Source organism: Folsomia candida, unplaced genomic scaffold (assembly GCF_002217175.1).
Source record: "Folsomia candida strain VU population unplaced genomic scaffold, ASM221717v1 Fcan01_Sc001, whole genome shotgun sequence".
In the NCBI taxonomy this organism is placed as follows: domain Eukaryota; kingdom Metazoa; phylum Arthropoda; class Collembola; order Entomobryomorpha; family Isotomidae; genus Folsomia; species Folsomia candida.
The window spans coordinates 14,031,425-14,055,919 of NW_019091193.1; the positions used below are offsets into that span (position 1 = coordinate 14,031,425).

The window sequence follows — 24,495 nt, forward strand, 5'->3', positions numbered from 1 at the left end:
GCTCTTTTCTCTCGCGCAGGAGGGGGTGCTCAACACATGCAAACGATACCATACACACAGTTGCCCCTTTGTTGATGTTATCTCTCGCGTATTTTTTACCAGCAGACATAAAATAGCATCATCATTCAACCAAATTAGAATCTTTTGTATCAGTATTAGCAATAATTTAACGAAATTCTAAAAATCGACGGCCCCTTCAGTATGAATCTCTAAACAAGGATGCGTATCATACGAGATATATAAATATGCAATGAGATATTGAGAGGTTGGGGTGCTTAATTGTATACTCAAATATCTATAGAGAAAAAACTGAATCACTGCACTGGTCGTAACAACCAACGGAAAATTTGGTTTGGGGTGGAAACACATTGTAAAATGCACGAATGCATCAGCGATTCAGCAGTAAAATGAAGAGTTATAATATAGTTGTGCTGAAGCCAACTTGAATTCACTACAGTGGTTGAGAAGAATGGTCAATTTATCCCATTTCAGTTTGTACCACGGTGACAATGGCAAACAAAATGAACTTACTCAGAACGGAGCACGTATTGTGGTCACTCGTTCATTCGACGACGAAAGCGGATTGAAATTTTCAGTTGTTCGACAATGAATACCAAATCCCACAATTTATGTCCTCAGTTGTAGAAAAAACTGATTCGAGTTTGTGAATATACCCAAATACTCAGTTTTAAGACCTTAAAGTGTTTATATAATGTCAATGAATATTAATAGTGGCACCGTTGTCATATTTTTATCAGTGGCATGTCCTGAAATTTTGCCAAGGTTGACTTTTAGTTAAGTTACGCAATGCTGTTATATTTCTGTCACTTTTGTTATACATAAAGAGTGAATATCACACTTTGTGAAACCAGTGGACCCTTCGACAGAGATTGCATAATCTTGAAGAATATTCTCTTTTTATCACATTCAGCAAAGACTTGAGTCCTAATCGTATTGTCCAAAAGAACGGTTAAAGACAGAAATCGAAGAATTGCAGCAGTGCCACTCATCATAAGTAAACAATCCTTGTTTCAATAGCGTTCCTACACTTCATTGATCTTCAAAGCCAAGTGAAACAAATATACGTTTGCTTTATAGGATGGAAAGAAATCACGGCGAAATTGTCAAAAACCTGGAGACTCAAGAAAATGTGACAGCGAGAAAGAACCTTTGAACTCGACCAAGCTTTCACATTTTAACCTTCTTGTGATGAAAGTTGTTTTCCTTTGGTGCACCAAGAAACCACACAATTTCCTGGACCACCTCCCCGTCATTTTCTGCCTGAGAGCTTTCTAATATTTTTGCAGAGGATCATTTCATGTCGACATTGAAATTGTGAGTGGTTGAAGAAAATATCGCGACATAAGAAGTTTTGAAGAGCAATATATTCTTGTGAAGGACACCCTAAAATTGGCTAGTTCTCCGAGTCACCAGTTTTGAAGTATGTGCGATAAGTTTGAACACTTGTACATCGAATATGGTAAGTGTTGTATGGAAATCCGAGTTGAAGTGGATGAGTATCTTTTCTTGCCACGCACACATATACGCAGTAATACCCACCCACCCACAATATATGATGGGGGCAGCTAGATTTTAGGCTACAAGTTGTGTGAGACACCATCCTTATGTCGCGTGTGCATTTGGGATAAGACGACGACGAGTCTGACTGATGTCGGGCGAAGTCTGTTAAAATGGTTTCGGATTTTGAACCAAAGTCTTAAGTGCACTGCACACAAGTGTAGCTACCAAGATATACATAAGTACATATGCCTATTTCACTGGTTAGGCTGGATTGCAGACGATACGAGGAATATGAGAACTCCAACCAGAGTAAAGTGTATGCTAAATAAGTGCACATCCAGTGCAAATGCTTCCTGAAATAAAAAAAGAAAAGTCTGAATTAATTCTGGACAGAATCTCCAGAAAGTCCGGCTTCCGGCAAATGTATCTAAATATGTATACATATCTCCACACAATGGTCTGTTAGGATTCGAAGGTTGGATTTTAAGAAATGTAAAATGACCAATGCTTTTGTTATATGTATGCAAGTTAGACTATTAAATTTAAATGTACCCGTAACCTGTATGGTTATTATACTGGTAAGTAAATCGATGCAACTGAGGAGTCAAGTCACTATTTGTAGATAAATATGGGCACACTGTACATATTTGTATTTAGTTCTTGGAAGAATATGTTTGTTGGATTACAAAACTACCAAGTGGGTTCAGTGATAGGACTAATTTTTGTTTAAATATCATGACAAAACTTGCACATACATAATCCAGATGTGGATTAGGCTCATTTTTTTTCTAGGGAGTACCTTCTCCTATCACCTAAAATCCATTCTGATTATAGGCATGCATTATTCTGGGAAAAGGTAGAAAGATGATCCCAACAAAGTGCACGCATTTTTGGTGTATGCACATATTCCAGCCTTCCCGTCTCTGAGGATGAGCCGGACTTTAAGAGGATCGAGGAGGGCTGTGCTGGATGGAATGAAGCAAGATTTTCCCCCAACAACTCAGAACAAGTTTCAGTTCCAGTCTTCTCGGTCCGGGTGAAGGACGCGTTTCAAAGTTATCCTCCTCATGCTACATACTCATGTTGGAGACTATTCTCTCCATGTAATTGGACCGGATTGATTCTATATTAGCTCATAACTCGTATTTAACTATTGCCAAGAAATAATCAGTGATCAGAATAAAATCTAGTGTTTCTGGATCAAGACAAAAACTGCTCTCGTGTTGTTTTGCATAAAAGACTTGAAATCATAACCTGATTGACTTTACTATTATTCGGACATCACGCTGGATAAAGGATTCCCTTTGAATACATTGTCATTGTCTTCCATGCACGTGGGCTGGAGTGTAAGAAGAATATTTAACAAAGGTAGGTTTGTATTTAACGATTTGTTACTTTGTTGCATTCATTGGTGTGCCCTCAAGATAGAAAAGCAATGGTCATCGCATAATTATATTGGTAATTACGGCAGTTAGTTACGTTAGCTGTTCCCCGTAGGTCTCATATGTATGTACACAATAATAACAATTTTTTTAACCAATGATATACGACTGCTCGAGACTCGGAAGTTTGTAACTCCATGACTTACTTCATCACCACCACTCATATCTCATGCCGAGTTCATAACTAACCACTATCACACCACTCAGTGCAATTTAAATGCGAGGTGGATGATACGGTCTCAGCGTTCACAATCTAGAAATGCTCGTAAAAAGCACTTACTCCAGCGAGAAGAGAAATTGAGTGAGAGAGAGAGCTGACTGACACAGGCTCTGGACAAGAAAAAATCAAAGCAGTCGAGGACATGGAACTGGTACTTAAGTCGTCGACGTCATGATCATATATCCAAGACACGGCATAAATAAAGCTACAATACTCCAACACCAGTCATAATAGGAGACCTGGAACATGTGAGCGAATAGTAGGAAAGGTAACAGTTGAGATTTGAACAAGAAGTTTATTAGAAGTCAAACCACATCCAACATGCATAATAATAATATCCAATCCCAACTTTTAACAGCAGATGTTTGCTGAGCACTTGCTTAATGTTTATAAAAAAAACAGGAGAGTGTAATAATGATTGCTTATGAATCCTTGTATTTCTCTCCATTCCTTCCATCGTGGATTCAGGAAAGTTACGCAAGTTTGAATACAGATTTAAATGAGGGTTTGAACACAGCAGCATAATGCAGGGATATTAGGGCCGTGATAATGGAGGGGATATCAACCAAGGTTCTGGCGTTTGGTTACATTACAACTCCAGCGAGTAGTAGTAGTCTCAGTCGCCTCCAAGTCTTCTCTTTTGCCTCAATTTATCTCAGGATGAAGAAAAGTGGCTTTTTGTCTCGCCGTCTAGCGTAACATTAGAAGGTGGTGGACACACGTGAATCTTCAGAGTGAACCAAAAGAGTGAAAAAATAAGTGAGTAAAGGAACAGTGGGCAAAAGCAGAACATAAAGGAACTCGATCTCATAATCTCATCGTCTTCTTTAGTTGAATCTTGTGGCGACTAGTGGACAGCAATATTATTGCGTTTGAGAAAAACAATACTTTTTTCGGATTACTATTTTACTTATTAATTTCACTGAAGCGGAAAAATTGTTGCTTCTAATATTTGGAAAATTTTTCATTTACGTCGTCTGAATTCGCCTTCGTGCTGTAGAAATTCTTATTGGTCTATGAAACGCGTAGATATTTAGCTGTCGTTTGATGCTGTTCACTTTTGGATTTTGATATCGTGTACAACTTGATAATATTATTTATTATTTATCATCTTGTGCACTTGAGTGGACGCTATGTGAAGTTGTGGTGCATCAAATCCTGTCTGGTTAACGTCATTTATCATCCTGTTAGTATATATTACAGAGCGTGCCAGTGGCTGGACTACGGATAAAGTTGCTGCTAAAGTGAACAAGGACTGGTATTCCAATTTTTTTTCAAAGTCTTCTTTGTGCAATACTGACCACATCACAGCAAGTGCGGATGGAGGGGGAGAAAGCAACTTGACTGATTCTGGCTACTGAACACGATGTACTTGAACCAATTGTGAACCACAGATACATACAGCTTAAAAATTGGTCTTGGTGCTTGTCCAAATTGAATCAAGTAGCAAGTGATTTCAGATCTAAATGAAAACTTGTTTCCTGTCTTTTTCTTCCAAAACTCGTTTCAAGCCAGTCGGGTTAGGAGAAAATAAATAAAGAAGCCTTGTAAAAAATACATAAGCTGGAACACATCCTCGACAAAGGTCAGTTTTTTTATTTGTTTTTCATCCCATCTCTTGACTTTGTATATTAGTTTTGTGAGCCGTGGCGAGTGTAATAACAAAGTCACGAGGAGATGCAGGGAGAGGAAGAGATAGTCCAGCAGGCTACTGGTCTTTCACGACTACCAAACAATTCCAATTGCATACGTGCGTATTCAGAGTAATTATTGTTATTTGGTTTTGGCCAAGAGTTTTACATATCAAACGTCCAACTTTAAACGGATTGAAACATATGTATGCATGCATAGGTATTTGCATAGGGGCGAATTCCTCCGGGAAAATATTTGCATTTGTTATTTTCGTAAACTGCATGAATAACATGCATGTAGCTTGAAAACTTATTTGAACAACCACAGAATTGCATTCCCGAGAGCTCAAATAAAGACATTACAAAACACATGGATGCAATTTCACGAGGGATTTAACATGCTGCATTTGTTCGTCAGTTTTGTTAAGGGAATATGGAATAAATATTTTTCCTTGTTCGGTGGCTGTTCAAATTTTATCCGTCTTTTTCCCACTTATACGATTCGATTCTACAAATTCTAACCCTTGTTGACTTATTGATTCAAAATACAATTTCCAAACATCCGAGAACCCTTTAATCCAATGCATTAGACCAAATCCATATTTCCCATATTTTTTACAAGTACGCAGTCTTGAGAAAATCATTTACCCTGCTTCCACCCCGAGTTTTCTCACAATTGCTCTCAATCGGTTCATTCCAAATTCAAAAGCTATTGTGTATTTTCTCCCCATTTCGTTGTTCCGTTTGTCGAGTAAAGTGAAAATGAAGTACCCGAAGCAAATTCATACAATTTAACACGTAATCCAGCACCCCAAAAATATTGCTCAAACACTTTGAACTTGTACCAAGTTTAATCAATGTCAAGAATCAGAATGATAAGTTTTGTCTATAAAACAGGGCATTTGAGTAGAATCGAAATCGAGAAGTGAAAAAATGGGTTTATTATAAACGGTTAAATATTTTATTACAAATTTAAAGAGCGGTGTCGAAAAAAATTGATAATTTGTACAATGATTACGATTTAGACAATTTCTCTGGGTAGGTTTTTATTTATCTCAGGCCATTTCATTTGGTGATTCTACTTCAGATTCTTAGGACTGCATTTTTGGTTGACGGCTTTGTTTCAGAAAAAAATGTAATCAATATCCCTGATGTAGCAGACAGTCGAAGTAGACTGCAAGGATATTGGTGTGATGTGCACAAAGAGCACTTTGTCTTCATATTCTCATCTTCTCAATCTTTCCGGCCTTGGTGCTGATAAAGTCAACAAGGGAAAGTTCACTTACCAAAAAGCTGACAGTTTTTTTCCTCCTCGGTGCAATCACAGAGAATGCACCAGAAGGTGGTGGCGGAATTCTAGAGCCTAGAATAGCAAGTATATCTCATCCTCCTGAAGTGACCATCAGCCGTAAGTTTCACTTTCTCAATGAGTTAAGAAGATGAGATGTTGAGGTCCGCCCATTTTTTTGTGTGGTGCAATGTCATTCCGTGTCAGTCGTGTCGCCAAGCTTGCTTTTCCTAAACACGAAATCCCTCGTCGAAACACGTCGTGGCATAGTAGATAGCATTTCAAACATAATAATGTAGCATGCCAATGTGGAGATATATCGCAGATAGAAAGTGGATTCAGACCGGTAATCTCATAAAGAATGGATAGAACGCATCATTGGCAGACAGACAACACATCCAACAAAGGACGATGAACAGGAACAAATGACTCGCAGTTTCACCAATTTGTCCAGCTCTACCGTTCTTCAAATCTCGTCTTTTCCTCTATATTTCACATCGGTGCTCTAGATAACTTGGTTTAAGGAAAAAGAAACTTGATGATGACATGCTGCATAGATATCATGTGCACATACGCTATACGCCGTACACGTAAACTAAACAAAACGCCCACCCTCTTCATCCATGAAAATGCACGAATTTGGTAAACCAACCGGCTAGGTTTGGTTAGGTCCATAAGAGGATGAAATGATTTCATGCACGAGGGTAATCATCCGAATACTGAAGGAAAACTGCACAATATTTTTTCTTCTTCATTCCAAAATCCATCTCCGCCATCTCGGCCAGGGCTTTTTACACAATATCCGCGAACCAGTGAGGCGTTCGTCTCATCAACCATCAACTTGGATAGTTATGCAATAGTTAGTGGTATAGAAATGCAGTCGACAGGGCGTGTTCCAGAAAAATGAATCCTCGGAATAATGGGGAAACTACTTTCGTAAATTGAACGCTAGCTTGTTTCGTGCAAAGCAGTGGTCGGGATGAGTAAAGTAAGATAAAAACATTCGCCCTGATAGAGATAATTACTTAACTCTATTTAGATATACACATCTAAACATATACGTAGACGTAGCTGGAAGGAAAATGTGGCAAAAAATGCATCAAGTGTTTCTTCATCCACCAGTTTTTTCATTTCCTTAAAAATGAATAATTACGTTATTATTTTTTGGGTAAAAAGGTTTCCTCACCAAAATTTGATTTCGTAACAATAAAATGGGGATAAAATTATTGACTAAAAGTTCACCCATAATGGTACTCACTCACTCTTGCACATGAGTGCATTGTTGCATTTCCAATAAATTTCCCTGTAGACTCTGATCTCAAAAAGGAAGTACAAGAGTCATTACATATAAAATGTCGTCAATCTTTTACTGTGCATACATAGATACATATGTACGTATACGTGAATATATAACACTGGCAGATTGAAGTAATCGGCTAGGGATCCATCCACTAAATTACCATTGACATTTGAATTTGATAAAAGTTGAGCAAAAGGTTGGCTAGAGTTGCAATAAATTAAAAAGGTGTTCTAACCTTCACTGTGACAATGCTAAAATGGTCACATAAATTTTAGGAATATAATGTAAAATCAGAGATCCGAGCGAGAAGGGGAACAAGAAGCCAATCATCTTGTTGATGTTGAAGAAAAATTGCATCCAGTGTGAATCATATTTAATAATGGGGGACCCCATCCCAAAGCTATAAATCCTTTATTCTCCTTAATAATGGCGTGGTGGCAGTAGTGGGGACACCATACCGTGACTCGTCACAGGGTTCCTCCTGTGCCATTTAAAATAGGGTAGTTTAAATTATGAAATGACTTGAAAAGAATGACCTGGATGCATCTCTGCATTGTCACTTGCTAGAAGGTACGCATATATATATACGGAGGTACGTAAATATGTGGTAAAAGTTAGCAGTGCAGCAAGTTCAGGTTGTAGCAGCAGTGAAGTAATGAATCCTTATTATATATACTTTCACACACGGTTAAACTCGGATATTCAAGAAGTCTCAAAGTTCCAGGGCTGCATTTTGCTACTGCATATTGTATGTCGTACATATACCTACATAAGTGCATATATACATACACCCATCAAGGGAACGGAGTCCAAACACACGTAATGGCCAAAGTAATGTTTTCAGTTCATCTTTCCTTAAAGCTTAAGGGGAAGGCATTTAAAGATTTTCAACCCTCGTGGTCTGGCCTTGCCTTGGGAAATAATGATTCGATGACGAAAGAGTAATAAAGGTCGCAAGTTTGGCTCCTCCAGATCGGTTGTGAAAGGCATGGAAATATATTCCTTTTACATGCATACCTGGAATACTTCACTTACATGGACGACCGTCGGAAGAATGCGTGTAACCGGCTGATAAAACATATAATATTGTACGACTCAAATTCTACACGACGCCCAGAAAAAAATAATAAAATATATCTCGCATCAGTGTCAATTTTATAAGAATGCAGTTTGATGTGATCAATTGCCACATATCTGTCGGGTTTGAGCTGCTCGAGATTTTATCAGGAAGCGTAGTTGCTTCGCCCAGCAGTTCTCTATGCACTTTTTTGTCACCCTTTCCCGTACCTTGTGGACCAACGTGGGTAATGGCATTCCATTTAAGCAAATCTTCTCCAAATTTCAGGATTCTTTTCACAAGCACAGCTCACAGTGCGTATATAGCATAACGTGTACATCTCTGCACAGTAATGTATGCAAGTACAATTTCATCGTGCACGATACATTCATTTCATTCGATTCCATAACACCAAATGAATTGAAGGAAATTGAGAGTGGTCCTATACAGATATCCAGCTTACGTTCACCTTCCTCACCCTTAAATGGATTTAAGTTTACGGTATCTCTTCCAATACGATTTTTCTATCTCGTACCATATAGTACGGATCGCTTCCAATTCTTAACCGATGCCGTCTTTACTGATGTCAATGGAACAGAATTCGATACAACACTGTGTGCCACGTCCATGTGGATCTGAACCTTATTCATTCCATCGGGAGACTTATAGATAGAGGCGGTAGATGATTTGGTTCTTCTAATCGGATGGGCCGGTACAAATGGCACAAATATGAAGAACTTTTGGGTCGCCAGATTTCTAGTTATACAAGTTGGCACTGGAATTTTATTGTGTGTGATGCTCACTATTTCTTTTGCTCGACAGTTCTGTTATTAGTTCCTTTCTATTCCTTTTCGTCTCCTCACCTTTGGTTGGCAGGAAGAAACGGAGGGGTCTTTTAGGTGGATTTTTTTTATATTGCGTCCACGTATATGTTTGTATGTGGTGTGCTCCAGATATGTGATCCAAATATTTCAATGAAATTCAATTTCCTATGCCATCTTATCCGCTTTAGTTTATGTAGTCAACTGGATTTCCACTTTCCCAGAGAGAATTTAGAATAAGGATGCTTTTCTGGAAACGTGCAGTGGAAGGAGAGGAAGTATTCTTGCAAAAGAAACCTCAATTGCTCGTTCATCCATGTTTGACACGTGAAAAATTCAGAAAACATTTGCTTTCTATGTGTTACCTCACCTCACGGTTGCCCTTTTTTCTGATCTCGTTTTTTTCTATATTTGCCTTTCGATTTCTTCCTTTGTCTTGCAAAGTTGCAGAGAGTTGGCAGATGTTTCTTCATTATTAAGATCATTCATTGAACAACTTGTAACGAACGAATTTTGCGGCAGCCACCAACTGTCCACATTTTTCCTTGTTATGGTAAGTTCGAGAAATGTATCATCTGTGATAAATGCTACTCGTATGAGATTATGAAGTCGTATGTACTACAATCTTGCTTGGCTGGTACTTGAAGTATCTAAATACTAAATACAAGTCCACATCATTGACGTTGCAGAATATTAGAAAAATCCTCAACAGCATGCTTCCTTGATGATATGATGCAGCGACAGGCGGTTTTTCGAAACGGTTGAATATTTTCCACTTTTATACATATGCACATAGATGAAGTGTTATTGCACGTGCAGATTTTTGTAACTACATACATTAATGACTTCGGTCGGTTTAGAGATATACCACAAGTTTTGATATTTACACAATGTCGGTATTAAGGTCCAAAGTTTAGTTAAAAAGTAGTATTTTTACATAAAAAATAGATATTTTAAAAGTCATGATTAAAACTTGATCATCAAATTCCGGTCTTTTTTCCTTCGCCCATATCCTAATTGTGGAAGATGGTCCCGTAGATAAATTCTAATTACGCGTATTAAAACGCATCATTTGCTGCACAAAAGTTTTCTTTACCAGGTGTAAAATTAAGGTTGAATACGGCCATTCACGGTCCACACAAAGAAGTGAAGGGTTGAAATATCATAAAATATCGATGTAACAAATTACGAACAAAGGGTAGCACACAGCAGCGTGCATACATACATGCACGTAAAAGTTGGAACCTGTACATCCCACTTGATTTCTATCCTCCTCGGATTTTTATTTGTTAGTCATTTAGATTTAGTTTTTTAGCCTCGTCACAAACCAGGTTCCTCATACATGCATGCACATGGGGAGGAGGCATGAGGATGGCATAATAGGCAAGATTTAACTAAAATTAAAGGAACGCACAGCGAGGATTCCTTCACACATTTTTATTATTAAAGGGAAAAGAGTGGTATCTGCAGACTGAGCGAGTGGACTTATGGGGATTGCGTGGTCCTTGTTCCAGGTTTTCATAAAGGCAGATATTTAATGGGGTCCATAATATGTAATAAGACAGAGCAGCTCCAAACTATCATGCCCTTGGAAATAATTTGGATGGGAAGCAAAGAACCAGAAACTCACCTTGCCTATTATGTAGGTTGCTGGTTGGATGGTAGCAAGGAACGGTTGGATATCCGCAGTGAGAACATTTATAAGCCGAGATTGGCTTCAGGGTTGGAAGAATAAGATTCATGAGTCATTTAAGTCTCCTGCTTCAATGCAACCGCACTTGCCGCATCACATTGTATCATCCTTTCTCACGATGATCTCCGTAAACGAAATAATAATGGAGGTTGGTAGATTGCGCATTAAGCGCTACGGACAAGTGGAGCAATGAAGCTGCTACATAGACAAAAATAATGAAACTTAAGAGGCCCCATCCTCATGAAAAGCCTTCTTGACGTCAAAAGCTTTTTAGTGATGTTTTCCGTACTATAGGTTTGCATTTAACCTCTTAAACCACCATCGGAGAGCTCATTAATATTTAAAAGACTTTGCTACCAAGTTACGTCTTCTACCACTACGCTGCTGATGTTGAGAGAGGGTTTAGAGGGAAAAGCGGTCCAAGTTCAGATAGTACAAAATGGTTCGTTTTGTACACATTTACATGTCAGGGACCTTGGTCGTTCGTGGTAACGTAGTGGCATCATTATTACCTGGAAATACCCCAAAGACTTGTCGCAAACGACCAAGGATCTCGGTAATTTGCTACCTTTCCTCATTACCATATCGGATCACTTGAGCTGAAATAGACCATCTATTACTTTGTTCGCATCTTTCCTCCTACTGCCAGTGAAAACGAACCTGCGGGACTTTATGTCTACAAACCACAACACTTGCTATCCATATTTAAAACGACCCTTAAGTTTACTGGGTACAATCCCACCGCGTATATACGTATGTATATGCACGCATATGTAGAAACTGGTTGGAGGAGAAACTTCAAGCTTGGCTTGGGACGATACGTAGTCGGTCTGTAGTATCAAGTAGATAAGCCAGCGTGGTTTTGGGTTGCCGGTTGAGTGGGAGTGGATGGGAAGCTGCGATGGTGCGAAGTCTAGAGTGCCGAGTGAAATATTAACTGTGCTCTGCTAATGACTCAAAGAAACTCCCTTTCGCCTGCTTAAACTTTTCCCTCTAATGAACTCTGGTTGTAATGCTAAATATTCTCCCTGATGGGAAAAGTATATTCGCAGCAGTACGCACTTGCCTACAATGTTTATGCGGGTATGTTGTGGTAGGCGGAAGGAAAAAAAACTGAGACATAGCACAATGCATATGTACATATGCATCTTGCCAACAATTAGCTTTTAATGTGCTACCGTCGGTGGTAAGGTTACCTTTATTAATGGCCACTGCACAAAGTAGTAAAATTCATTCATTAGTTCATACGCACACCGAGAACTAGTTCCGTTATCATTGCGAAAATTCTCACGTACATAGACTGGATGCGTACAGTTAGTCTTCCTCAGTTTCTCAAAGTTTTGTATGCATTTTTTTGGTGAATGAATATCATCGTTAATCTTTAGCAAAACCTGCCTTATGTAATTTTGTGGAAGTCGGAAGTTGTTTAGATCTTAAATTTCCAGCAGTTCTTATCACCTCATGAATATACATATGGAGATATTGCCACTTCCGCTTCTATTAAATATCAAACTTTTCTGTATTTTTCTACATTATGCTGATGCATGTATAAGTTTAATATAAGGGCTTAAATGCATGATACACGTTCTTCCTTTAGAATGACTTACTTCTTTACAAACATCTACTTTGTAATGTGAATTTCATAAAAAAAACTAATCGTCAAAGACAGACCACAATTTGACGCCGGTTGCCCACTTCATTAGCGACACCACAAATTAAGGAAGAATAAAACAACGGAGCTACCCACTCGTTTGGTACATAGTTGCTTATCTGCAACATTGTCATTAATTTCTGGACGTTGTACATCCTGCGTAGATTTTAACTTGGATAAAACAACTCGGATCGTCAGTATTCATCTAGTTTGTTCTTCAACGGCCAACCGCAACATTTTCTAGACAGAATTTTTCAGTGATGAGTCTCCACCACTCCCATAAAATGAATGAATATTTAAATAGTTCCTTGCTCGCTTCTTTCTTCCGTTCCGGCTTTCTCCATTTCCGTCTTTCATTAACCAAACCGTCGAGCTAATGAATCGTTGGGTCGTAAACATGAATTTATTTTTTGTCACGTTTTTGTTAGAAAAAAGTTATGAATATAAATCGACCGGAGTGTGTTGTAGGTGACAAACAGCAGATGTTGTAAGACTGATTTTATTCGAGCGACATTGCTAGCATGATCCAAGGACATCATCATTATTGACTAGATCTGATGCCAAAGTAGGTTTTAGACATGCAATATCTATCTAATTAAAATGCTTGCAGTCTATTTAGTCTACTCCATTTCTAAACACACAATGAACTATGTAATGCTTCATGTTAACGTGTATACGATTTGATTCTACAAACACAATTTAGTATTGTTCATCATACATAATCCTATCTTTCTGTTTATTTTGTTTCCCCGAATTTGGAATAATAATGGTTCATGCTTTGTGACATTAGCGAGCACTTGTTGGACCCTTTCCAGGAGTATTTCATAATTCGTTTTGATTCAGCTTTTACTGCTGAAATAGCTGGCAGTTGATTAAAAAGCCAACTCGAGCCGCTGGCCGAAATAGGAAGTAGAAAAATTAAACACCCGACAGGATGAACGGCCAGATAGAATCAGTAGAGATGGATCGATAAGCCCCGGTGCCTTGTAGGATGGTGAAATTTGGAAGGGTAATTTAATGTTGTGGTACACTTGAATGTGCCGCAAATGAAACATTGTTCGCAATCATCTGCTACTTGTGCTTCACTGTTGTTGGTAATTTTATGATCATCATTACTACCACCCTTGTAGCAAACGTGTGCTCGATTACGTACGTAGTGCATTTCATATGCAGGATTGACTCCAATATGAATATGAATATTCAGCAAAAGATGAGTCAACCTGATACATATCTCTCACACCAGATGTTTTGAAGTGTCCTGGGGTTAAAGGACCAAATTGTGAAACGGTCATTTCTTTTGACATTTCATTTATTAAAACGCATAGAGTTCAAGAATCTATATTTTCATATACTTGTCAAAACCCTGGACACGGAACTGTTGGAATTTTCTATACTCATAAGAGAAACTTGCATTTCGACTCAGCACTGGCATTTATGTTATTTAAACATTCATATCATGAGAATATATGTATGTATGAGCTTGCATGAAATATAAGCAACAGAAGGTTTCGTATCAGTGGTTTCCCGAGTATTTAAAGTAAAAGATCACTTTTATAGATATCTGAACCAAGGCCCATAGCCTAATATACCACTTGCCATACACACATAGCGACTTTGGCATTATTATGGTTACATCAACCAAGTATGACCATAATAACATAACACCTGACCATAGTGCCCTATAAAACGCTCTGATAATCACCAACTTTAATTCTGCACTAGAGAAGTGTACAACATCACAATCCATGCAATTGAAATTATGTTCTTTAAGCTGCTGCCCCTCTGCTCATTGTAATATTTCATTACCTTACTTTACACAATAAAACCTTGTACATAATCCTACAACTTCTCACTCTGAAATTCTGTGCATTCTACAACTGCTACATACATATATAGCCAACCATGGATGTCTGATCTTAAATCGAGGGTGCGTACAAATTCAAATGTCAGGAGGCTACATACACATAAATAGCAGGGGAGTAAAATTTAATTATACCAGGTTAATAAGGGAAGTGATAGAGACCAGGACCTGTACGTGTGTATGTACATATGTACGTATGCACGGGGTATATGAGTGGAGCCAAACGCAGTGGAATATATTGTTGATATTGTTATCAGTCAATGATCATTACTACTCTTTTCCTTTATTTGGTTTGGGGCCCTTAAACATTGCACCACGCACAAAGGCAGTTAGTTTGGCTTTGGGACAGGATCACTGAGGATTTCGGAATTAACTGCCGTCACAATTAAGTTGAGCCGAATGGGCAAATTTTATGGTTTTTACTCTGAATTGCTTCACTGACTGACTTAATAAGTTGGGCAATTTAATAGCTTTGCCATGTTAGGGGAAGCGACTGGTGGTGGTGTCAAAATTTAGAAGGGTAAGTTTGGAAGTCAAGGCAAAGCAAATATTGTTTGGATTGTTCACGTAATAACAGTCAGTTCAGTGCTGTAAAGATTTTCACATTTGAATGGAATTTCGAACAATGGTGAAATTCGGAACGAAATCAAAATAAAATCCAAGTAAGCCACCTAGTTAAATAAGCAGCAGAATTTCTGGCTATGTGCTGAGTGATATACATTCAAAGCTACTCGTGGTTTTATTAATTTACAACTCAGTGTTCCTTTCAGCTAACTAACCAGATCGTGATCTCGTTGACTTTTAGGTTGGATTCTGAATAAGTGTGAGGTTTAATTTGTAAAACTTGGTAGGACTTGTTCAGGTAGAATTTTAATAATGAAAACTCAAGAAAAGTTGCTTTCACAGGAAGAAAGTTAGTCAAAATAGCTGGGCATTTGCAGGGAGGAAAATGAAATTCTGTCGTGCGTGGTTTTGAACATTGTGTAATATTGCGTTTTATTATGTCACCAACAGGGCAAACCAGAATGCTTGAGTTTGGGTTGCCGAGTTTGAAGACGAGAAACGAAGAAGAAGAGTTGTCAGCCTAGATAGAATCAAGGAGAGGAAAAAGTGGATCTCGGCGAAATTGAGACGGACGACGTCGGTTTGTTTGAAAGTCTGAGGAAGCTCGTATTATAACTCACCATGAGATTGTTCCGTCGAAAAACTGAGAGAACCGTCCCAGCAGCTGCCGCGTGTCTGGTTAGCCTTTCTCCACTGCAGCCCTTGGATTCCGCTGCTGCCGGTGGTGGTGCGAGTATTGGAAAAAGCGTGAGAAAAAGTCAAAGCAATGATTCCATTTTCAAGTCTTCAACAACCACAACGCGTCCACAAATACTTCATCTCAATCTCAAGGGGGTAAAAAACAACAAGACTGCCTCTGGGTCAGACGGAAGTCCCAAATCTCCTGTCAAGAAAGGTACGCACAATACTTTTACAAAATTATGGTTGTGGTTATATTACAAAAACGCGTGTCTCGTGAGATGATACATTGTCAGTCACATTGTGTACATATGTATTTATGTACATACCATCTGCATGTTAGGTACTATCTGTACATACGTCGTTTAAGTTGGTTAGGCATAAAGTATGTACTAGTAGTTTTCCCAATTTAAGAATTTCAAAATTTATTAGATTATCAATGTACAAAGGTTATTATACGGCGCCTAATGAAACAGAGTAGCACATGTATACAACTATGTGCATGTATATGTGCAAATGCTCGTGGAACCACAAAGATGACATGACACAAAAACTGCATGATTCACATTTGTTAAACACACAATAAATTTAGAAGAACAACATGTAAGTTTTTGCTGTAAATAAAGTGCAGCGAAATAACATATTCCAGGGCTTTATCAAAACCACTGATAAGTATGAGTCATAATAAAATATAACTTTTTTTTAATAATAAGTACTTCAACTTAATGATATTCCATGTGTGAGCGTGTTTATCTATAAAACAACCAGTATGAGACGTACATACGAGAGATAAACCACATGTGTACACATATTAAGCAAGCATGCAACTTAATTGATAGGGCATTCCCAAACGTATTATTAAGATTACCCTGCACTTGTGTAAAGACACGAAATAATTTAACAAGGCGGCGTGCGATATGCGGATGAGTAACCGGTTGCAATAATATTATGTTCATGAAATAATAATATGATGATGATTATGACGGGAAGGAGGATGTGTTGCACGCGATGCAACGGGTGCCGTCCGGTTGAAGCGCATTTGAATTCTTGCTTTGCAATGTACGTATCTACATGCTCATGCAGACCATATTATTTGACGAAGCGTGTCTCTTTTGTTCACAGGGTTAAACGGATTCGCAACATGGGGACGGAAAATGGGAAAAACATGGAACCAGTTCAAGAACTCGAATAATGCAGCAGGTGAACTAACTGCAAGTGTGGAGGTTGTTGATGGATCGGGCAAGTTGAGAGAAAGTTCCACCAGAAATGCAGGAGGAGGAGGTCAAAGGCAATGGCGTCTTTCTCTGGGTGTGGGACACAGTAATAAAGAAGATCGTCAACGTCACCACCGGAAAAGCGAGGGTAATGCTCTCCTAAGTCCTAATCATCATCACCCAATACCCCATCAAGAAGACCATCATCGGGAGGGGAATAATCCTGGCAGAAATGTTAATCCTAAGGGGGACATGGAGAGATATAGGGCTCTTTCAAGTGATGCTGCTAAAAGCAAAACTCTCAACGGACGTCTTTATAGGAAGCCGTCTTCTTCCGAGGAGAACTTGGGAGCTCTTCTTCTCCACTCGAATAAAAATAAGGATCCCGGCGATGATGAGTATTATATGAATGCGAAAGGACATTGCGTAAGAAAATGTTCAACTCTTAAAGCACCAAAGTCTAAAGCCGTTGACCGGGTGGAGTCCATCAAAGGAATGATTTTGTCCAGAGCTGGCAGAAGTCCTGCCAGACTGAGCAACAACAATGCGAGTAAAAGACATGAAGGTGGCGAAGTCAAAGACAAAAAACTACAGTTTCCGACCAGATCAGACCACAACAGACAATTAAAAAACAATAATAATTCCCCACTCTTTAGAAGCTGTTCCACCTCGACGCTGCCCTCGTATGTCGCAGGGGACGATCCAGCCGCTGACATTGACTTTAAAGATTTCTCCCCAAATAACCACCACCACCAAAATAATAATAAAATTCACAGTGGGACGGGAAACAAAGGAAAAATGCTAATGTTGGGTGCGTCACCATGTTATTATTCGACTGCTTATTCACCATCCTCTCCCATCACTAGGTCTCCCTCCAAGAAAGCAGTGAGCTTAGATAACATTGCCTCTGTAGGAAATGACGTAACGACCCCACAATCCTCAGCTAATAAAAAGTGTTTTCCTTATGGGTTCGTCCGCTCAAAATTGTCTGTTTTGCAAGAAGAGTCACAGCATCAACATCCTCCAAAGTTGCTGGTGAGCAGCCTGAGCAGTGATAGTGTTCATCTTAAACTCGCTCCTGATAATAATAACTTTTTGTGCAAACAAGCAGAGCAGAGTAAATCAAAGACAAGTCTTTTAAATAATAAATCCCAGTCGTCCTCCAAACTCTTGATTCGTGACCAGAGTCCAATGTCCAAAGGAGAAGCAATCCTACTCAGAACAAATCTCATCGCCAAACAGCCCATTTCTTTCTGTGGGACCATCACTAATAAGCAACAGCAGCAGAACAAGCAAGCAAACAAGCAAGGGCGAAAAAGTCACAGGAGCAGGAGCAATAGCCCAGCAGCGTCAAATTGCACCATTAAAACAACGTTCCAAAATCAAAAAGTTACAACAACAGAACAGCAGCAGCAGCAAAAGACAGGTGTTTCTCGTTCTTCGTCTTTCTGCTTCTTGTTGCCAAAAAATGGCTGCAGTACCAGCAGCATAAAAAGTGGTGGTTGTTCCAACAACAGCAACAGCTGTGAAATGCTGGACTCTATTCAAACTGTTCAACAATCATTTTACCATGATAATAATGTTGATCATCACGATGATGAGAACGGAAAATCAAGGTCTGTGCAACAGACATTAGAGAACATGAGCAAACCTACTCTCCTTGGAGCAGCAGGAGGAACGACGACGAGGCAAATTGAGATTAATAAGCAGCACACAAATCCTGCTGGTGATGCAAATACGAATGCAGAGCCATCAAACTCTTGTCACCTTTCAGCCGTCGTCGTCTCATGTCAAAGTCACCCCAAAGTTTCACCATCCTCTGTGGGATCAGGTCCCACGACGACACAAACACAAACCTTGTCTGGAGGATCTACTTACATTTCCTCCAACGAATCTGGGTACGATTCTGATAATGCAAAGAACGTAGATGAGGGGAATCCCAACCTGAATTTTAATGACTCTGGTGAATCGAAAACCATTGACTCCAGTGGATCTTCCAGTGAACCTTCGAGCTCACCTTTGCAATCCGACTCCCAGGCTGCTAAATTAAAATTACAAATGCACTGTTCTGGCATAGACGAGGGGACTTTTGAAGACCGTAATAAACAACTGGGTCATACTAATGAAAATGAAGGCTGGATCGGTGTTAACGCAATGGGACACAATGCCGAGCTTAAAATAACAAAGTCCAAAACGGCCGTTGTTCGCAGAAAGAGTGATTTAGCGAACGCCATCATAGCACGACACAGTTTGATCTCAACAACTGGCACCAACTCACCACCACCATCGCCCTTTGATTCCTTACACTCTTACAAAAGAGCAAGTCAAAATGTTGATGGATGTTACGCAGATCGACCTTCTCCGTGTCCTTTTCCTCAAATGTCATCAACGGATTCTGCGACTCATCCAATTTCCTGCGGTGAAAGTAGGGCTTCTTCGTCCTCTTCTCAATCCCATCATCAGCAGCCACACATCCGCACAAGGAAGCTCGGCAGCTGCATTCCGATGGAGAGCAAAGAAATTTTTCGAATCTGCACTTCCATGAGTAAAAGTGCACTTCCATTCACTTCCAACTCTGCCCAATCGACGTATCTGCACAAGGACACGTTCAATCCTCATCATCCTGCTTTCCCCACCACGACGAGTGGCAGCAGTCCTTATGGAAATCTGCCACCTCCTCCTCCTTCAACCTCGAGGAAACGGTTTCAACTGTTCCACATAACAAAGGATCCTCATGAGCCGTTGGGAATAGCGTTGCTCAGTTGTTTGGGTGAGAGTGGGGCCGTGGAACATCAAGTGAAAGATATTCACCCAGCCTCAGCTGCACAACGGTACGACATTTCAGTCTCGTTTTGTGATGAAAATTGAATAGGATTGAAACTTTGCTTTACATGCATGCAAAGAGTGCGTGTCCATTTCTCTCACTCAATATAGCACTTTGCGCAGCATAAGAAGGGTAGTAGAGAGACTGCAAGCATGTAGTATAGGAATCCAGTTTTACGGTGCATTTAAACTTTCTCTTGTGCATTTTCATAGAGTTCAAAGTTTAGGAAAGTGATGCACTTTGTCTGGTGTGGGCAGTCAACATAACAACCTTAGCTATGTCCTGCTGGAACACTGGTTCTAGAAATTGTTTATTTATTCAAATATTATTCGACGAGATGGTCATAATAAAAAGGGAGTTATGGTGGTTTGTATGCAGTTTGCTACTTGCCGTTTGTTGCGTGCTGCCCTTTCAAAAGATCAGTTGCTTGAATGCTGCATAAAAGACAATGCGAAATTGAAATGAAATGCTCCTCTTTTCAATTAATTCAATTTCATCTCCTTTTGTTTGACAGTGATGGGCGAATTGAAGTCGGAGACGAGATCGTAAACCTGAATGCAACCCGAATCCGAGGAATGAAATGTGAAGATGCGACTGCTGTACTAAATTCGGTAGCGTTTAATTGTCCTCAGTTGGAAGTGTTGATAGCTCGTGGTGCAATAAATACGGCCGAGTGTAGCACCCCCACCTCTTCTTCTTCTTATGGTGGTGGTGACATAACTTTGGGAGATTTCTCCAACCCAGTAGGAATTAAACCCATGAGCCAAAGCCACCCAAGTTTTTATGGAACGTATAATTCTCACTTGGACGAAAAGACCGTGAAAACTAGCGGTGGGACCGTCGCTACCAACAGCATCAAAGAAGAAGACGATGAAGAGGAAAGAACAATGGGGGGAAAAACTGAGTCACCAATGACTTCTCTGCTGAATGAATTAAATCAGTTGCCATATAATGCTTATGCCATTCCGAACAATCCCATTCCGTTCCATGGTGGGCATGTTTCAAGCAAAACTAATCAAGGGTTTGCTGCTGTTGGCAATATGCAATATCCCAACAGTCCCACGATCCACAAGCCTTCCATCTCAATTACACCTTGCTTTTTCAACTCCCCTTGCTCCAGCAATTTTCTTGATCCTGCTCAATCAATGGGTTCATCCTCCTCACCCATGGGCAATTTTCCATCTTCCAATCAATCGTTGCATTTCAATAAAAAGAATAGACGACACAGCACGTTGACTTACTACAATACAGATGCAGATGATGCCATGAACTCTGGACACGGACCATTTCCTTATCCTCACAGCCAAGCAGAGGCAGATGCTCAATACAATGCCAGTACTAATTACTACCTGACAACGACAAATCTGTGTACTCTCCCAAGAAAATCAAAATCAAAGTCATCCAACCTCAACCACCATCCTCCGCCTCCTCCTACTTTCAGAATTATCACTGCTGTCCTAGAAAAGGGGCCAGGAAAGAAGAGTTTAGGATTTTCCATTGTCGGTAATACACGTAAAAAAACATTAACCAGTCCGTTCTCATTAACCCGAATCTCAATCAAGTCGATTTTATATTTCGAAATTTAACTCTAAATAGGAGGACGAGATTCGCCAAAGGGGAACCTTGGAATCTTCATAAAAACCATCTTCCCCACTGGACAGGCAGCTGAGACCAATTTACTGTTTGAAGGTTAGTATATATTTTTTCTTTCGTTTGCTCTATATATATTTTTAGGGCCTTCAATTATGTATGCTGAATCAATGCACATTTTCCTAGTGTTCAAACATATATTTCTCCATATTGCATATTATGTACATTTCATTCTGAATTGTTGAATAGGAAATAAATCGATTTTATCTATAGAATACAATAGAATCCGTATATTCGTTCATGCCGCATGCATTCTAATGTTCGGACCAATCCAAGATTCAAGGATTCTTTGTTTTGTTGTAGGAGACGAAATTCTACAAGTGAATGCAGAGTCGTTCCATGGGTTTTCACATGCAGAAGCCATCGGAGTTTTCAAGAAAATAAAAACGGGCCCCGTAGTGCTTCACATTTTACGGAGACCTAGTGTGGGGAAGCCCAAGTAAGTGTTTTATGAATGATGGTGTGAACCTCTTCTCCGTGTCCAATGCCGATCCTGACGAAGTATATAAGTACTTGAGAAATCCATATATTTCGGATGGAGTAACTACTTTAAGGGATTTACAAGTAGTTTGAGCACGTGCCAAATAAAATAATTCATGATTTATTTTATCTCACAGGCGTTTTTAATGTTTTTGCAGGTCCCCAAAGTCCAAGTCTTGTGATGATTTGGAAAGTATTGAGTACATTGACACTAAAAGCTAACCCTTCACACTATATCCTCAAATTATGGCAATTGTCGCTCTATGCAGCCGTTTTTCTCCATGGATAGTCAACACACTCTATTACCAAAAAATCGCTGAGGTGCTAATTCATCAACAACGATGCTTAACGTAATCTCCAATCACAGACAAAGATGGTCAACCACCATGAATTGAAGAATAGCTCACTACACATTGGAGCTATTAAAAATTGATGACATCATACACGCCCAAGAATTTACACTTTTGTATTTTAGGTAAAATAATATATATAAGAAGCCTTGCTGTTAGAAAAATCACTAAAATGCTCAATTTTGTTTTAATTGGTATGCGCATGCATATTATGCATGTTACGTATCTTTAAAAACCATGTTACCTTTGCGAAGAAAATTTTTACTTTTATTGAGGAAAGAAACTTTTATTTTTTAGTATGTATACTTCATGAATCGTCTGTGTTTTGTTCTCGAAAATCGCAGAATAGCCGCTTGAATTATTTGCATTCTAGTCGGAATGTTATACAAAACATGTTTTACCTTTTAATCGCACTAATTGTAAGATGGATATTTAATTATTTATCAGGGATGAAAATTTCACTATTTTGTTTAAGGCATTTATTTATGTCGGCATTTTAAGTAGTATTTAAAGAACTTATTGACAAGCTTATAATTTTTACTATAGGATTTTACCGCACAACAAGTTGATCCCTGAACCAAAACCACCAATGCTAGACATAAAAAAATAATTTACACGTACACTAAATACATTATTAACGATAACTTGTTATTATTAGTATTATTATAATACATTCTCAATTTTTGTTTGTCAATAAATTTTATACATTTTTGTAAACAAGCCTTGTGTACATACATTATTGTGCATTATTCTTTTGATTGTTACTTCCTAAAAACCTACAGTGTGCAGTGTTTATATAGCCCGAGTCAGGGACAGAGTCCTCTTCCAAATGTTTGTCAAGTGACCGGTACAAACCAACTACTAATAGTAGTTGGTACCGGTCATTATGGGGAAATTTTTGTCGATTGCGAATTATTCGCAATCGTCGCTGCAAAATTGCAGCTTCTTTAACCAATTCCAAAAACCCCACTGGGTCCTCCTGGCAAAAAAATCTTAAAGTTTACTTTACATTTATTAAGCTAATCTAACCCTGCAGGACCACGCCAACTTTTAGTCGTCTACGCCCGTTTTCCAAACCAATGGGGGTGACCAGTGTGTGCAAAAAGTCAGCCTTGTTGCTATTTGTTCCTATTTGCCTATTTGCCTTTTTGCGTGCCTTTTTGAACTGTATAGAAAACGAAATGAATAGCTTTCACTTTAATTTTATTTCTTCTCATCTCGCCAATTCAAGTATGACCAATTTCTCGAATATCAGTTACCAATTTTTAAAATAGCTACTTTAGAAACGGTATGGGTCACCCCCTAGGCTACTCTGGTTCCACTTTGTTCGCTTTTAACTTGATATACTTCCATACGAGACCATTAAGTATCACCATACCGAATTTAATCTTTTTAAGACAATTTATAAAAATCGGTATGGGCCACCCCCTAGGATCGCTCCACATAAAAATTTTACTAATTTAACTTCATATTATTTCATTAGGAGCTATTAGAAACGTCAATGGTAAATTTCAGCTCAATTAAATGATTTTCAAAAATCGATATGGGTCACCCCCTCGGGTCCCTCCAGATAAAAAATTTGACCAATTTCATTTAATGTTCTTCCTTAAACCCCATACGCAACCTATCTACCAAATTTCAACTCGATATGACGATTTTGACAAATCAGTATGGGTCACCCCCTAGGGTCTTTCAAAATAAAATTTTTTCCAACTTAAATTCATACTCTTTCATTAGACACCATTAGCAACCTCAGTGCCAAATTTCTGCCTTCTATGACAATTTTGAAATTTTGATGCATAATACCCCATCCACCTATATGACCCCCACTGGTCAACCACTTGACCGATTTCGCCCATCTTCGAACTTAACTCCTCATTTGCCCCATACTACATGTGTAGCAAATTTCAAGTCGATAGGATGAGTTTAACGAGAGTTATCGTAAGACGGACAGACGGACGGACGGACGGACGGACGGACATGATGGTTCCATAAGCCCTGACTCGGGCTAAAAATGACAGTCAATGGATAATTCACATCTTTCTCAGGTTGCAAAATTAATAGTTATTGGGGCCTGAGCTGATAGAAATATTTCATACAAGGCAAAACTGAATATAAATAAAACTACCAAAATAATCGCTGCCTGTCTCATTTTATCCAGAGATTGGTGTCATGCCAAATCACCCCAACACACATTTCTTGCAGGTCTATTTCAGCATTATAAGACTGCAGCGCTCTCTATTTGACGGA

The 24,495-nt window shown here is 39.0% G+C and overlaps 1 protein-coding gene across 3 annotated transcripts; it reads left to right on the forward strand.

Moving 5' to 3' along the window:
* The first annotated feature begins 401 nt into the window (after positions 1–401).
* Positions 402–22,965, forward strand: LOC110853667. 3 transcript variants are annotated; one of them, XM_022101978.2, is made up of 7 exons: positions 402–2,889; positions 15,500–15,944; positions 16,850–19,772; positions 20,280–21,268; positions 21,362–21,454; positions 21,719–21,854; positions 22,054–22,965. In XM_022101978.2, the coding sequence occupies exons 2-7, from the start codon at positions 15,671–15,673 to the stop codon at positions 22,115–22,117; spliced, it is 4,479 nt and encodes a 1,492-aa protein (XP_021957670.1). In that variant the 5' UTR covers positions 402–2,889; positions 15,500–15,670; the 3' UTR covers positions 22,118–22,965. The 3 variants fall into 3 exon arrangements, with proteins under 3 accessions (XP_021957670.1, XP_021957678.1, XP_035715262.1); XM_022101986.2 differs by lacking the exon at positions 402–2,889 and adding an exon at positions 4,387–4,768; XM_035859369.1 differs by lacking the exon at positions 402–2,889 and adding an exon at positions 14,821–15,005.
* The last annotated feature ends 1,530 nt before the right edge of the window (positions 22,966–24,495 follow it).

Bases quoted from the DNA above. Each gene is read 5' to 3' on its own strand.
- LOC110853667 (XM_022101978.2), top strand. From the start codon at position 15,671: ATGAGATTGTTCCGTCGAAAAACTGAGAGAACCGTCCCAGCAGCTGCC. The intron at 15,945-16,849 runs GTACGCACAATA...TTTTGTTCACAG, and splicing joins CAAATCTCCTGTCAAGAAAG to GGTTAAACGGATTCGCAACA. The intron at 21,855-22,053 runs GTAAGTGTTTTA...ATGTTTTTGCAG, and splicing joins CCTAGTGTGGGGAAGCCCAA to GTCCCCAAAGTCCAAGTCTT.